We start from the raw sequence: 15,790 nt of genomic DNA on the forward strand, positions 1-15,790 counted from the left end.
TCCTGTTCTGTATATATACATGAAACAAATATTCTCTGAACACAAAAGCTAAATATGAACCTCCTCACCATTCTGTGTTGAGTGTTGCAGAATTCATCTTGGTGTATCCACCTGCCTTTGGGAAAAACCTGATTGACTCACTCTCACCTATGACTAAAATCCATTTCAGATCCTAGCTTCCAAAATCTGTAACTGCAGCAATAACTACCACAGAGACACCAGTTCTATTTAGGAATGCGTCTACGTTATGTTATTAAAGTGAATGTAGTGTATTTATTTTCCTTTATTTATATTTCTTTTCATGAGATATTCTACTTTCTCAGTGTTCTCATCTTCTGGCCTGTGGTCTGTTTCCATATTCTAAATAAACACCCAGATACTTGGAGCGCTGATGTTTTTATTCAACTCGGTCTCTGAAGTACATATTTACCGATTTCACACAAATGATACGAGGCTACATGTATGTTCTTCACACATTAGCACAACACGGAAAACACTTACAACAACATGACAGTAGACATGCACAAAACAAGGCAGTGACAGGAGTCACCACTGGTGGCTTACTGTGCCGAACCACCACTGGCCTGAACACAAAGAGCCAACCAATCACAATGGGTGATTTCTCTGATTTGACAGGGTGTGGGGATGCGGAGAGGACAGTGAGAAAGAGGAGGAGGAAGAGAAGAAGTAAAGGAGAAAGGAGAAGGAGAGAGAGCTGAGGGGCTAATACCTAAAATAGTAAGACAAATCATAACACTGAGCACCTTAATAAACAATACATATGTTCAGTATTGACAATAAATATCAGAAATCTCATAAATAATATTTCTCAATATTTTTTTTTAATAACATATTTCCTTAAATCTCATGTAAGCTGCAAACTTTCCCATCAGACAGTTTCATTTACCTTTCTGGTGTGGACACACACTCTTTCTCACACACACACACACACACTCTTTCTCACACACACACACACACACTCTTTCTCACACACACACACACACACTCTTTCTCACACACACACACACACACACTCTTTCTCACACACACACACACTCTTTCTCACACACACACACACACACACACACACACACACACACACACACACACACACACACACACACACACACACACACACACACACGTTTTCTTTCCACTCTTACTTTTTAAGTACAATTCTGTCCAGTGTTACGAGAGCAATACTGCAGGACCGGGAGACACAGGGTGATCTTAAGGTGATTTAAAGGTGATGCTTAGCTCATTGGGGGGCAGGTCACATGCAGACTGATATGTACAACTGTAAACTCCTTCACCTCCCACCCTCTTTCATCTTTCTGCCTTTACTTTATTCTACTTTTGCACATCCATTAAGATACATGCCTGTCTCTTGTCCCATCATTTAATCCCCTCCACTCTCATCTTCCTTCTCTCTTCAATGGCCCCTTTCCCTATTCCCCCCCTTTGTTCTCTCCCCCCTTCTAAGTGTGTCTATTTCAGGTCCCCAGCGTCCCCCTGGATGGTTTTCTTGATGCGTAGCAACATCGTGGTCAGCCACTGGTCCAGGCGAGACACAGAATCAAACTCCTTCACGGCCTCCGTGAACGCCTCGCTGTTCTGCTCCTCGTGGGCTTCTAGCAGTTTCTGTTGCACAGAGGAGTGGCGAATAGGCAAAAATGTTCATGGGAAAAAACACACAAATGGCACAATTAAGCTCTGATTAGTAGCAGCAGTGTTTTAATGATCATATTCTGTGGGCTTTCCTTTACATCATAATGTTCTTATGACTATTTACATTAAATACTATTGAAAGAAATCTACATGTTTGATTTCAGTATCTAAACTTAACTAAAGGTGCAATATCTGAAGACATATCAACTGAAGTTGGGGTAAGGCTGGGCTGTACCTTTGTGTAATGCCAGTTTGAACCACAAGATGGTGCACTAAGTCAATGCAATTGTTATTTAATCACGTAAGTCAAAGATGGAGAGCTACAAAAATATACAACAAACATTTGAAAACATTTCAATGCATCCACTAATAAACAGCTCCTCACTTTCGGTGAAAAGTTTAGTCTAAACCTTTGCAGAGGTTAAAAACACAAATTACATTTAAATTTTCCAGGAATTTCTTTCATAAATCACTGCCTGCTTGTTGTAAAGAGTGTTTATATTATTTTTCATAAAATTATTGTTTCAGCGTAACAGATTTTATAAACCGTTAAAACCTTTAATAAAATATTTATGCAAACTTAGAAAGTTACGTTGAAAAAAACAAGAAAAGGTAATTTACCTTTAACAGTTTGAGCTCTCTGGAGTCTGAGAAGGCTGGAAACATCTCTTCATACTTCTCGATGGCCAACTGAAACACACAGGCGTTAGTGTTAACGGTACGTGTAAACTGATTTCTGCAATGAACAATTAAGCATGAAACCCGACCCACAAATACATCAGATTCAGTGTGCATGTGTCTGTGCGGACTCAGTGGCTGGCTATAGTTGTTGTTTGTTGTGTTACCTTGGCATTGAGCTCATCCACAATGAAATGACAGAGCGATGCCTTAAAGAAATACTCTTTTGCGTTGTACTTGAGTAGGGGATTGTCCATGGTGCTCATTGCAACCTAAAACACACATGGAGGCACAAACATTAACCGAAGTGGGCAAATGTCATAAACGACCAGTTTTTAAAACCCTCTCTTTAACTTGATACATTTTTACATTTTTGGTCACTTATAAACCAATAAATTTTGAAATGGGATGAAACATTATAAAAAAGGGTTCTTTTCAAATACAATAAAAACTTAACATTATTGCATTTATAAAAGCAAAATGGGTATAACAATCAGTTGTTACCTGCTCATAGATTTCAATCGCTTTCTGGTACTGTTCCAGCTGAGCGCTGTAGTGTCCGACCTTCAGAAGACATTTGTTAGCTGAGCTGAAAAGACACAAACAAGAAATTTTACTTTAACATCTGCTGTTTCTTTCATACTGAATCTTCCTACAGATGACTGACAGTTTTTTACCCACAGACTGTATACAAAGCGTATTATCCAGCTGTAAAGACCATCAGGCTTGGCTGAGTGAGCATCACTCAATGACCACTTCATCATATTGTACGAGTGGCAGCTTTATCATGAAACACTCCACCAGTGTCAACAATATCACAGTCACATTTATACATGTATAGTTATACATTTTCCCCTACAAGGGCTAGAACCACTGCTTATATTTTAATTACAGATCAGGTTCTCAGTTTTTTCTCACTAATCAGACTAAAGAGTGATCCATCAAACTCCAAGAAACACAACTTTCCCCAAATCAAAAGAAATAAGAGAGTCCATAACACAAAAATACCAAATAAGCAATAAAATCAGCAACCCCACTTCCAGATTAACCCTCTGTGTAAACTCTTATGTTTTCCTTTGTCCTTTGTTCAGTTGTCTGTAATCATAATCTGGTTGGTTCCTTCCAAGTTTTCACAAAATGATATACTGTCACGGCTGCTGAGACGAGCCGTGTGGTAGTGATGGGACGTTCTGTATCGAGGCTTCGGAGCGTGTGTCGAGTAATGGAGGGGGCGTTTCCGCGAAGCGCGTATCGAGGCTTGCTTCATTTATGGGAGGAGCTGAAAATGATGACGTCTGAAGCCTCGCTGCCCGGCTGTACCACGTGACTGGTTCATGAAGTGGTTCGAACTTTGCCGCGAGATATGACAGCGATATAAACCCCTCAGACTTCATTCAAAAATGTGGGTGTTTGATGGAGAGTTGCGGTTAGTGAGAGTTTGGAGACCGTTTGGAGGTTTATGAGAGTGAGGAGAGAAAGTCAGGAGAGAATGGAGCCAGCTAAGAAGAGGAGGATGTCCTCCCCTGTGTGGGAACATTTTGATCTTATTCCTCCCAACAAGGTATGTAAATTTCTACAGAAGATGTATTTTCATGATACTGATGGTGCAATACAATTTATGTTGAGCTGTCTTGACTTTTGTACAAGGTGAAGTGTTTGCTATGTGCCAGGGAGCTGGGATATAACAGCAACACCTCATCCATGCTTAGGCACTACAGAGCTTTGCATGAGAATAAGGGGGACACCGATTGTGGAGCAAGACCAGGTGAGCCATCAAATGTCATGATAATATAGGATGCAGTAATGTTACTAAATGATATAACAATATTATACAACTGTAATAAGTTACGTGTGTGATATTTATATTTGTGCTTTATCTTTATTGTCTTTCCTCAGGAGAACAATCTCAAATAGATGAAGACCTGGTCAGCATGGTGATTGAGGACTCCCAGCTATTTAGCATTGTGGAGGACAAAGGATTCAAAAGATTTGTTAAATCATTAAATCCTAGCTATGTTCTCCCCACTAAAAAGGTCATAAAAGCAGTGAAAATTTAGTTTTTACAGAATAAAATGTGAACAGGCAGAAAGCCTCAGTGTGTAGCTGTCCATACCTCAACGTTACAAAAGCACAACTACTGTCCACACCCCAACCACACCTCACCTCACAGTAAATGATCATTTCCATTTCAAGCATTTCCAAATAATCATTTCCCATACTGCCACTATAAATATACACAGTATACTGCCATCACTACAATATACATGTTTTACACACTCCTTTTGTTGTTGACATTTACAGGCTGTGTGCAAAATGCCACACTCTTCAAATTCATGCCAGCTATTATTTTTACGTCCAGTAGGTGTCCTGCTAGAGCAAATGAAGCTTCATGAAGCTTCGCGTTGGGGTGAACCAATTGGATGAAAAGCTTCAGTGCTTCATGGGGCTTCATCTGCCCATCACTACCGTGTGGTATTGAAGGGGAAAAAGGACCCAAAACGCAGGCAGTAGATGATAACGCTGGTGATGATTTATTTACACAGTGGTGAGAAGGCAAAACAGGCAAGAGGGAAGACAAAACTAAAGACCTGAACTGGGAAAGCTAAATGACAAACCTGAGAAGATACAAAAAGGGATGAGAGGCAGCGAGACGAGCAGGACACCGAGTGAGACGAGCAGGACACCGAGTGAGACGAGCAGGACACCGAGTGAGACGAGCAGGACACCGAGTGAGACGAGCAGGACACCGAGTGAGACGAGCAGGACACCGAGTGAGACGAGCAGGACACCGAGTGAGACGAGCAGGACACCGAGTGAGACAGACAAACCAGCAACAGGCAGGAAAACACACAGGGCTTAAATACACACACCAGTAATCAGGGGATGACAGACAGGAGGGCAACACAGCTGGGAGGAATCTGGGCTGACGGGACAGGGGAAACGTAAACTGATCACACTCACATACGACACGGACCTTCACAATAAAACAGGAAACTCAGACACATGGAACCAGACAAGACATTGAACTAAACAGACAGATTCACAAACAGATGGGGTGACACCATAGACAGACAGATACAGACGCAGACACAGAGGCAGACCGAATATAACACAGAACCTAAACAATCAGCATCTAGAAAATGATAACAAACTAAAAGCGCTGGGTCACCGACCCAGGACCATGACATATACTAGTCTCATAAGTATGCTGATGAATATGGGGTAAATTTAGTAGTTGAACACAATAGGTCTGCAAAAAAATGTATAAAGATAGCATTAACATCCACAGTTAGTTTAAGAGAGAGCACCTCCAGGAGACAACAAACAGGGGTAGAGAAGACAGAAACTGTCATGGTCCCCGTGTCTCCCTGGCTGGCTCTGTGTTAGGCAACATGTTTTTTTGTTGTTTTATGCGCTCTGTCTTTCGCTCTCTCTCCTCTATCTGCGGTGAGCTCATCACAGGCTCCTGCCTCTGGCCCACGCACCTGTCTCCAATCACAACACCTGCTGCTCATCTCCTGCAATCCTGAGCACTATTTAAGATTGTCACTGGGTTGTTGAGTATTCTATGTTAGTCTGGCTGGCAATTTCTGATCTGAACCTGTGTATTTATCTTAGTCTGTTTCTAACCGAGTCCTTTGTGTGAATAGATCTTCCTGGACCCGTCCCTGTAAACCCAAGGGACCTGAGAGCGTTTGAGTGGCAAAATGCTTAGAAGCGCGAGTGCCTACAGAAGAGAGTGGAGTGGAATTCCGAACAGTGTGGCGTGTGTGTGGATCTCTCCCTTTCCCACGGACCCTGGAGCCCTGGTCCCCGCGCCCCCCCAACCCCTGCAAGTTGTACATATTTGCAGTTGGTGTTTACTGTAAATAAAATCACTGCTTTGCAAAGGATTCCTGGTCTGCGCCTGAGTCCATTTGAGTAACCTGAAAAAAATGGTCTTTCTACTTTTAGTAATAGAAATAATTGTTTATTAGAACAGTTTTTTTTATTAATATTCTAATTTATCAACCTGCAAATGGTAATGTGTTGTTTTTAACCCATTATTATGTCAAAAATTCCAGTAATTGTGATCTACCAAGTCAGAAGATTTGTGTAATCCCACACAGAGACTTTCTGCTGTTTCTGTGTACTCCCTCGATCATTTACTGTGATCACATCAGCTTTAAATCACATCTTGATTTTACTTAAAACAAAAAAAATATTTTGTGCATTGTTTAGTTTCTCAAATATGTTTAAAATTGACTTGAGTTCATGAAAAATGTGTCTAAGATTGAAAGATGTGAGACAAATCTCTAGTGGCCATTTTCAATGCTGAGTCACAGCTCAGCAACATCCAATAATCGTAAATGTTTTGCTCTTATATCTGTTTTTTAAATTGCCCCACTGCTTGATTGCAAAAATAATAAACAAACCTGACTCTATAAATAAATGTCGGTTTTAGCATTATGTATGTACTATATAGTTATTTAGCTTTTAGCTAAACAGCTCATTTACCTGTTAGATTCTTCTCCCTTGTAGTAGTCTGCTGCCTGCTCGTAGTGGGCAATGGCCTGAAAACACACACACAGACGAGGACATTCAGAGCGTCGCACATAGATCCAAAATCTTTTCATCCCAAAGAAAGAGAGGAAGTCCTTTTACTCCCCACTTTACCTTCTCAATGTCCACCAGCTCTGACTCATAAATCTCTGCTATAGTGATGTGATGTTTGGCTGCAATGGTAAACCGACCCTGTAGTCAGCACACACACACACATAGATAGAAGAGGCAGTACAGGACATTAATCAAAGGAAAGACTGAGATCATTGTCAGAGAGTGAGATCTAATGGCTGGCAGAGGTCTTACCATGTCAGTGTAGATGTCAATGGCCTGATTTAAACAGTTGATAGCCTCTGGAAAGAGACAGATGAGAGGGTAAGGAGGGCTTTTATAAATACAAAGAAAATGGAAAGTGTGCTGAAGCCCCGAAGTCAAATTAATAATCTCCAATTTCAGTTTCCTCCCTATGTGACTGTTAACCTGATAACCCGCTGTATTTTATTAAGCTCATCACCAGGAAGCAGGAAGTCTGTCACAACACAACCCAGATATTAATTTTCCTAGAGCAAACCAGGGACCCATTTTAATCTTCCAACAATCCCACCCCTGGGCCCGAACCAGTCGGAGAAATGCAGTGATGCAGAGGCTTCCCCTTTCACCGTGTAGCTTTACACTTTTTTGTAGTTGTTCTGAGGAAACTGAGGAAGTGTAAACACAGCACATTTATTTAGCACATCTGTGGAGTCAGCTTTAACCTCTTTAATATCTCAGTTAAAACTGTTGCAATTTGATAAAACTGTTACTGCATTTTGGGGGGAATGGGAAGCAGCAACCACCAGAAACAGGATTTTCCTGCTTTGAACATCTTACATAGAGGCAAAGAAATGAACCAGTGCTGTCAAATAGTAACTGTTTAACCAGTTTTTACATGTATTTTTCTTTACCTAAACACAGCAAACACTATTCTTTTGGTTAAATTGTCAAGACATTTTATGCATCCTGCCTCATTGAGCTCCATTGTAGAGCCCTTTCAGCTACAGTGTTCAGAGGCTCCTGTTTTTCCTGTTTCTTTAAATTCTTTAAAATCTTCTTTTTACTACTTTAAAAAGTGTTGAATGAATGTTTTTATGGAGCCAGGCTGGTTTAAATGGACCCTGTGCTATGTTTAAACAGCAGAATTTGCTGCCCAATGTTCAGAGAAGCTTTAAACATGTAAACCCACAAACAAGTAAGAAAAAATGGATAAAGAAGGACAGTAAACAGTTAGGGCAGCTCAGCTAATCCAATCTTAATCTAATTACCATTATGGCTTCCACTGATTATAAAAACAAGCATATCTTGTTGTAATGTCACTGCAATGTCTTTCCATTACAATGATGCACTTTCAACCTTCTCTAAAACTCCAAACTCACTCCTCTGACGGGATGTGGAAAGTTTTTTCTGCATGGGCCACAACAACAGAGCACCGGCATTCATATAATGCTTTTCTAATCTAATCAAATGTTGGTTTCCAGCACAAACGCTACGAAGACTGATTACCACATATTCTACAACCAGCTTAAGAAAATCAGCATAATGAACGTAGATTAAAGTTCTGACACACCCATATTCAGTCCCGTCTGCCTAAGCCTGCTTCTACTGGAACTTTCTTCCATCTAAAAGGGAGTTTTTCCTCCCCACTGTCACCAAGTGTTTGCTCATAGGGGGTCATGTGATTGTTAGGGTTTTCTCTGTATTACTGTAGGGCAGGGCTGCCCAATCCCAGTCCTCGAGAGCTACTATCCTGCAGCTTTTAGATGCATCCCTACTCCAACACAGCTGAATCAAATGGTTTGATTACCTCTTCAGCATGCCATCATGTTTGGCAAAGGCCTGATAACAAGCCATTCATTTGATTCGGGTGTGTGGGAACAAGGATGCATCTAAAAGCTGCAGGACGGTAGCTCTCGAGGACCGGGATTGGGCACCCCTACTGTAGGGTCTTTACCTCACAAACATAAAGCACCTTGAGGCACATTTGGATACTTCTCATTAAACATTTTACTTATGTTGCACTTTGTGAATAAAGGGTGAAGAAATCCAAGAAAATTGACAAATTTGGGTATAATTGTGGCTAGAGGGGGACAGTTTAGATGGTCAGTTTAATTCTAGTGCCTTTTCTGTTGCTCCTCCCTTCTCCACTTGTTAAAGCGACAGGTTTGAAGTACAGAAATCTGAATAAAGCCAGAACAGGAGGTAAATGATAAGAGTCCTTGAACAAAAAAAACAACAACACACCGATTTTATCTCCGGGCTGACATAAATGGATGGTTTTATCTCCTGAACGTCAACAGCACCTATTAAAATTGGATCTCACTCGGCTCATCTCAGAGGAGTGAGTTTGGTCTGATTAAAATCAAGGCAATTATCTGCGTATCAACCAAGCAGCTTCTAGCCAAACATCGGTGCACCACAATGTTGTTCTTACATAACAAAAGTCATGTTTTATGTCAGCAGACCTTTCCGACACAGCCCCAAACAGACCTGTGTCTCCTCTCAGCAACCAACCATCGTCCTGTTATTAGGCAAATGTGTAAATCTGTGGTGCAACACTTAAAGGAGACATAATGCACGGCCTAAATGTAAGTTTGTAGTGGTCACTCAGCCAGATGTGTGTGTCTGTGTGACAGAAGCACTCACCCTGTGGGTCGGCCTTCTTGTAGGCGTTTCCTGCATCGACGAAGCTGGTGGCAGAATCCAGTTTGTTCTGAAGCTGCATGTGGAGCCGAGCGGCCTGACAGAATGCGTTCCCAGCAGCTAAAAACACACACACACACGCACACAAACCACACACACGCACACAAACCACACACACACACACACACACACACACACACACACACACACACACACACACACACACACACACACACAGTGTCACATCTTGAATGAGAAAAACTTCATCCAGGTTTCATTTTTTTACTCCTGCTGCATTACACGACCATGCTCACGACTGACTGTGTGGACGGACACACATCAGGCTGCATCAAAACACACATCCAAACAGCTAAATTCTGCACAGCGTGAGCTATTATTGGCACATCTGGCATATGTAGAGCACAGGGTGGCTCCTGCAGACAAAATCTCACTGATCAGTCCATGTTTAAAGATCTCATTGCTGTATGTGGTAACATGATGTTTTCTACAGGCTGTTGAATCATTCATATGTTACTAAAATGCAGAGGGTAAAAGCATTCAGATACATGTGCGTGTCTGCATGTGGGTGTTTGTGTGGGAGTTTATCTTTTTTTTGTAAAGCATTTTTTTTTTACTGTCTAATGAATGTGACGCATGTACTTGTGTGTAGATAGTGTGTTTGTGTGTGTGTAGATAAGTGTGTGTCACCCACCACTCCAGTTCTTTGCCATCTTAAACATATTGGCTGCTCTGGCGTACATTTCGCAGGCGTCCTCCACCTTATGGTTCCCCCTAAAACACACAACAAGGATGCACATAAAAAGCAAAGTCAAACAAAATGTATAATTTCTTTTGTCTGTTTTCATCAACCTCATTTTTGAACCTGACATAAATGTTATTTTTTAATGTAAATTTACTTCAACACTACAAGTTATTACTACAGCTCTTCCAGTTTAAGGACATACGTGCTGAGAGGACAGAAACCCCTCCAGCTGACACACTCTCAAGTCTCAAATCAAATCCTTTTTCTCTTGCATATTGTATTGCTGTGCACACAGATACTTGCTGCACAACTCAAACTATATTTTTCGTTCCTGTTCGATAACCGTGCTCATCTGTGCATCATATTTCTTTCTGGTTTACTACATGAAGCCTGAACTAGATCACAAAGTATTTACGTCACACTCCACAGGACAGAGGACTGGTTTGCATCTAGAAAAAAAGGAGGACAATAAACCAAGCAACCATAAAAACGAGAGAGGCAGGCTGCTAATTTGCTGATTAGATATGGATAAAAGATGCGTATTTCTCTTGCAATGAGAAATGTAATCTGTTAAATGTGATTTAAATAAGGACCATTTCCTCAATTTTGCAAACATTTTTATCTTAAAAAACAACTCAATGATTTATTTTCTGTAAAAAATGCAAAAACAAATGTGGAAAACAGTGTTAGGGAGCAAAAATGAAAGCGATATCGCACGGTGTTCTTTGCGTGCAAACCACAACAAACAGACAAAGTTAAAACCCAACAAGGATCCTTCTCAAGCTCAATGATAAATAAAAACTGTAGATTTTGTTCAGCATTTGACATTTCGTGGCTTTGCTACTTCCCTCAATATTTATACAAGAGTCTTGAAGAAAATCTTTCACAAAAGATTTCAAATAAAAGGCAAGTAGCTCTAAATCATGAAAAAAAAGAAGGGGCTTTGTTCAGCAACAACATCTGCACCTTTCTGTAGGAAAATAAATGCGGCTTTTAAATTATACATCAACACTAATTAGATGTATGATATGATATGGCATCACAAATCTACAACCTACTTCTGGTCACAAAACAGCCACAGCTTAACTCGTCTCATCTTTCAACGCAGGGGAGAAACTCATCAAATAATCATGGTATAGCTTATTGAGTGACCTAGCTCTCAGTTTTAGCACACCAAATAAGTAGCTCTGTGTCAAGTCCTCAGTTTTTTGTCAGCAATGTAATTTTTGACATTTTGTCACTGTACAATACCAAAATGAATTTGAAATGAAGCAATCTGTATGTGTCTGAAGTGTTAGTGCATTAACTATCTAGAAATTGCTCAAATTTTTATATGGTTTCTTCATTTTAATGACTCAAAAACTATTAGGTTCAAAAAGGACTGATGGGTTTAACTGTTACTACATGACAAATCAAACTCAATCAGAGACACTATTCGAGAGGTACATGACACTCAAAGTATCCTGAAGCAGAAACTATGGGAAACTTTTTTAAAAGTAAAGATGGTGCCAGAAAAAAACACACATTTTAAAACCTTATTTTGGGAGAGATGAGAAAACTTTGATCTCTGACATGCAGTTTTTAATGTCCTAGTGGTCAATAAAATGAAAGTTAATTAGGATAATGCTTCAAAATATTTGCCAGAAAAAGTGTTTTTATGCATTATCAGGATGATTTGCTTTTAGAAGAGCTTTGTCTCAGTTTATAGTCCAATGAGGTGTGGACACAACTGTTGTAGAGTTAGAAGGAAAATTATTAACACTGTGTCACAATCACTATCTATCTATCTATCTATCTATCTATCTATCTATCTATCTATCTATCTATCTATCTATCTATCTATCTATCTATCTATCTATCTATCTATCCATTCTTTTATAAATATGCATATATAAACAAAGATTTAGGACCTATAATATAACTGTATTTTCTGATACTGTATGCCAGACTTGGTACTCTGGTATTAACCATAAAAGACTATATGGGATTTAGTGTCTGATCGTGGCTACTCCTCCTTATTCTTTCATGGTTATTTAATAATAACCAGTTCTGCTTTGTTGGACAGCCCACTTATTGTTCTGTGTGATCTATTTTATTGGCTTCTAGGTTCATATTACTTGCTTAATCTTATGTTTGATTTTAGTTAATTAGATGTTCCTTAAAAAATGGCTGATCATAAATCATAAAATCCTAAAACCCCATGTTATATCTCTAAATATGCAAGCTGTCAGTTGAATGGACCAAAAATTGAAATATTCAGAGTAGTCCATTAGTTGAAAAAACAAAAAAACCCAAACAAATAAAATTATTATCCGTCTCCGTTGTGTAGTAAGAAAGGTTTTTCATTGATCCTGTTCAAAACAACTCAGATGATTTCTCTTTTAAGTTAGTTATATTAAGTTATATTAGCCAGCATTATTTTTCTTTTCTTATTTCTTAAATAACGATAAATTCCTAAAAATCACTTGAAAATACACTTTATGTATAACTTTATAAAACCGACATGACTCTAACAGATACTCAGGACATGCAGATTAATTGATTTTAGAATCTAAACCTTAAAGATAATTAGGGTAAATGCACATGTTCACAGTGTTTCCTTATACCAACCTCAAACATATCTGTTTGAGTTGAAGCTGGCTGCAATCATCTGACCCAAATTTATCAGATTCAGATAGTAAACAGTCAGATTTGGAGAGACTAATCTCAGAGGCCATCGGGTCAGTTTGAATTTGGAGAGGCCTGCTTTGCACAGAATACATGTTTTTCTATTTTTTTTTCTTTATTACACAAAGAGCCCTCAGTTAATAAGTTGCCTCAAGCAAACCGGCTGTTTGTTATCAATGGTTACATCATATCAAAAATGATGGCTAAACATCCGCCCCTCCCACACGCGTGAAATAAGCTAACTCACTCCCATTCCCACACACACACACACACACACACACACACACACACACACACACACACACACACACACACACACACACACACACACACAGAGCAAATAAAAAACCAAAAAGAAAACCATCCCCCGCAAACACCGCATCACCACCGGCCTGCCTGCGCTGCTCTCCCCGCCTCCCTGCATCTTTGCCTCGGTCTCACGCTTCATCCAAACTCGCTCACCTCCAGCATCCTCAGCATCAGCACCATCCAGAGATGTGCCACATTTACATTTGCCAAGATGCACAATCTGCGGTGCCAGCCAGTGTTTCTGGCATGAAGCCGACTCCATGATTCGTTTATAAACGTTTAAAAAAGGACACAATGTCATAGTGAAAGTTAGGCGCACCCGGTGGGATTTATAAGGAATAAATTAAAGGGTGATGATAAAATACAAAAGCGTGCAATGCAGGCTCATGTGCCGCTCGCTTCTGAGCGTCAGGCGCGTTATTTGTATATCACAGGCTTAATATAGACATAATAAAGCGGCCTGTCCGTGGAGAAGATGGGCCCTGTGTGCAGAGAGCCCCCTCCCCTCCCCACCACCACCACGACGAGCTGGTAAACAGAGGCAGAGAATCAGAGCATCCTTTACCCGAACATCCCTCCGAGGAAGGATCCGGACGCTTTGACCTTCTTGTCGGCTTCAGCCATCAGCTGCATGGCCTCCTTCTCTTTCCCGGAGTTGTCCATGACGAGCTGGGTGTCTGCCGCTGGAGGAGGGACGGGAGGAAAACAGGCCGATGTTCCGCAGTGGATGGAGAAGAGGAGAGCTGAGCAGAGGAGAGGAGAGAGGAGAGAGAGACGTCTCTGCTGGTTGCTGAGAGGCTGCAGCTCTTCTTCGACGTCGAGAGTGGAGCGTTAGTTGTGAGTCAATGGCACCATCTGCTGGAAGGAAGCGGAAGTGCAACTAACTGGCGCAAAGTTGAAACTAAACTAAAAACTAAAAAGTTAGGAGAAGTGTGGGTTGACCCCTAGTAATCTAATGGTGCCCAACACCTTTGATGAGCATGAATAGCACCTGTTGAGCAATTAATTATTAGAGTTAATCAAGTAATTACTGAAGGTGTTTATCTGTCTCTAACCTGTTATTTCTTTATGCCAGCATTGTACTTTGTACTCCATACTGTTTTATTTGAAAACTTTACTCTTTATTTTGTGGACTTTAAAACATAAACCTTCTTATACTGCCACTTCATTGGAAAACTGCTCATCAATGCAAATATCTAATTATCCAGTAAATGGCAGAACCTTGGTGTATTTAGATTTGAAAGATTGTAAAGACAACCTGCCGGTGACCTTCAAAGTGAAAATCAGAATAGTGTTAGTTTAGAGACTGATGATTTGCTGGGATTTTCCTGCACAACTACCTCAGGTTTGTAGAGAGTGGTACAAAAAGACAAAATATCCAGCGAGCTTTGCGTGAAAAGGTCTTGTTCATGCCAGCGCAGAATAGCCAGACTGCATGGAGCTGAAGGCAACAGTAACTCAAATAAACACAACTGAGTTATGTAGAACAGCACCACTCAGTGCACAACATGTTGGACCTTGAAGCAGAAGAATCAGAAGAAAACCACACGGTGTGCTACGTTCCTCAGCTAAGAATACAAACGGAGGATACAGTTACTGCTTATCAAAACTGGAAAAGACAAGATTGTAAAACTGATTCTGATGCAACATTCAGATAGTCACAATGTGGTATAAACAACATTATTCAGGCCGGCGGTAGTGTCATGGTGTGGGGATATTTTCTTGGCACTCGTTGGACACCTTAGTATCAATTTAGCATCATGTAAGCTTCGCAGCTGACTTGACTACTGTTGCTGACCATGTCCATCCTTTTGTGACCAGAGTACCCATCTTCTGATGGCTGCTTCCTACAGGGAAATGTGTCATATCATCTTATACTGTTTTCTTGAACGTGACAATGAGTTAACTGTGCTCAGATGGCCTCCACAGTTACCAGATTTCAATGATAGAGCACTTCTGGGATCTGGTAGAGCAGGAGTGTCTCGTCATGAATGTGCAGCTGACAAATCTCCAGCAAGTATGTCATGCCATCCTGTTAACATGGACCAAAAATATCTGAAGTATGCTCGCAGAACCTTTTTTAATCTGCGACATGAAGAATTAAGGCAGTTCTTAAGGCAAAAAGGGGTCCAACACAGTATTAGCAAGATGTACACAATAAAATGGCCATATACTATACTTTATCACTACTGACAAAGCTTAAGCTAAATAATAAATTCATATCGAGCTGTGAGATTAAAAAATTCAGCAATTATGATCCAATAATAAAATATGTTCACAAATGTTCCATTCTGCATATTGAGTATTTCAACTTAAATACTTTAAGGATGATTTTAGGATACAACTGTTGCTCGATTGCTACAGGGAGATTATGACTTTTACTTAAGACAGTAATGTAAAATAAAACAAGTTAAGGGCACCAGTTAAGAGACTATTGTAAATATTTGTGTTCGGTATAGCATTTCAAAAGTTGCAAATTTGGTTAAC

General features: G+C 40.2%; 1 protein-coding gene across 1 annotated transcript; it reads right to left on the bottom strand.

The window, feature by feature from the left end:
* Nucleotides 1-380: 380 nt before the first annotated feature.
* Nucleotides 381-14,106, bottom strand: napba (N-ethylmaleimide-sensitive factor attachment protein, beta a). The gene is made up of 10 exons (XM_004553508.5): nt 13,869-14,106; nt 10,277-10,356; nt 9,568-9,684; nt 7,195-7,241; nt 7,003-7,080; nt 6,844-6,899; nt 2,851-2,935; nt 2,514-2,618; nt 2,290-2,358; nt 381-1,641 (listed from the first exon to the last, which is right to left on the bottom strand). Exons 1-10 carry the CDS (start codon nt 13,964-13,966, stop codon nt 1,489-1,491), a joined length of 888 nt encoding a protein of 295 aa, XP_004553565.1. The 5' UTR covers nt 13,967-14,106; the 3' UTR covers nt 381-1,488.
* Between the last annotated feature and the right edge of the window lie 1,684 nt (nt 14,107-15,790).

This window comes from Maylandia zebra, linkage group LG13 (assembly GCF_041146795.1).
Source record: "Maylandia zebra isolate NMK-2024a linkage group LG13, Mzebra_GT3a, whole genome shotgun sequence".
Classification (NCBI taxonomy): domain Eukaryota; kingdom Metazoa; phylum Chordata; class Actinopteri; order Cichliformes; family Cichlidae; genus Maylandia; species Maylandia zebra.

Coding starts and splice junctions, on each gene's coding strand:
- napba (XM_004553508.5), bottom strand. CDS start 13,966: ATGGACAACTCCGGGAAAGAGAAGGAGGCCATGCAGCTGATGGCTGAA. Junction 6,900..7,002: donor AGCTGGTGGACATTGAGAAG/GTAAAGTGGGGA, acceptor GTGTGTTTTCAG/GCCATTGCCCACTACGAGCA. Junction 2,936..6,843: donor AAGGGAGAAGAATCTAACAG/GTAAATGAGCTG, acceptor GTGTCTTTTCAG/CTCAGCTAACAAATGTCTTC.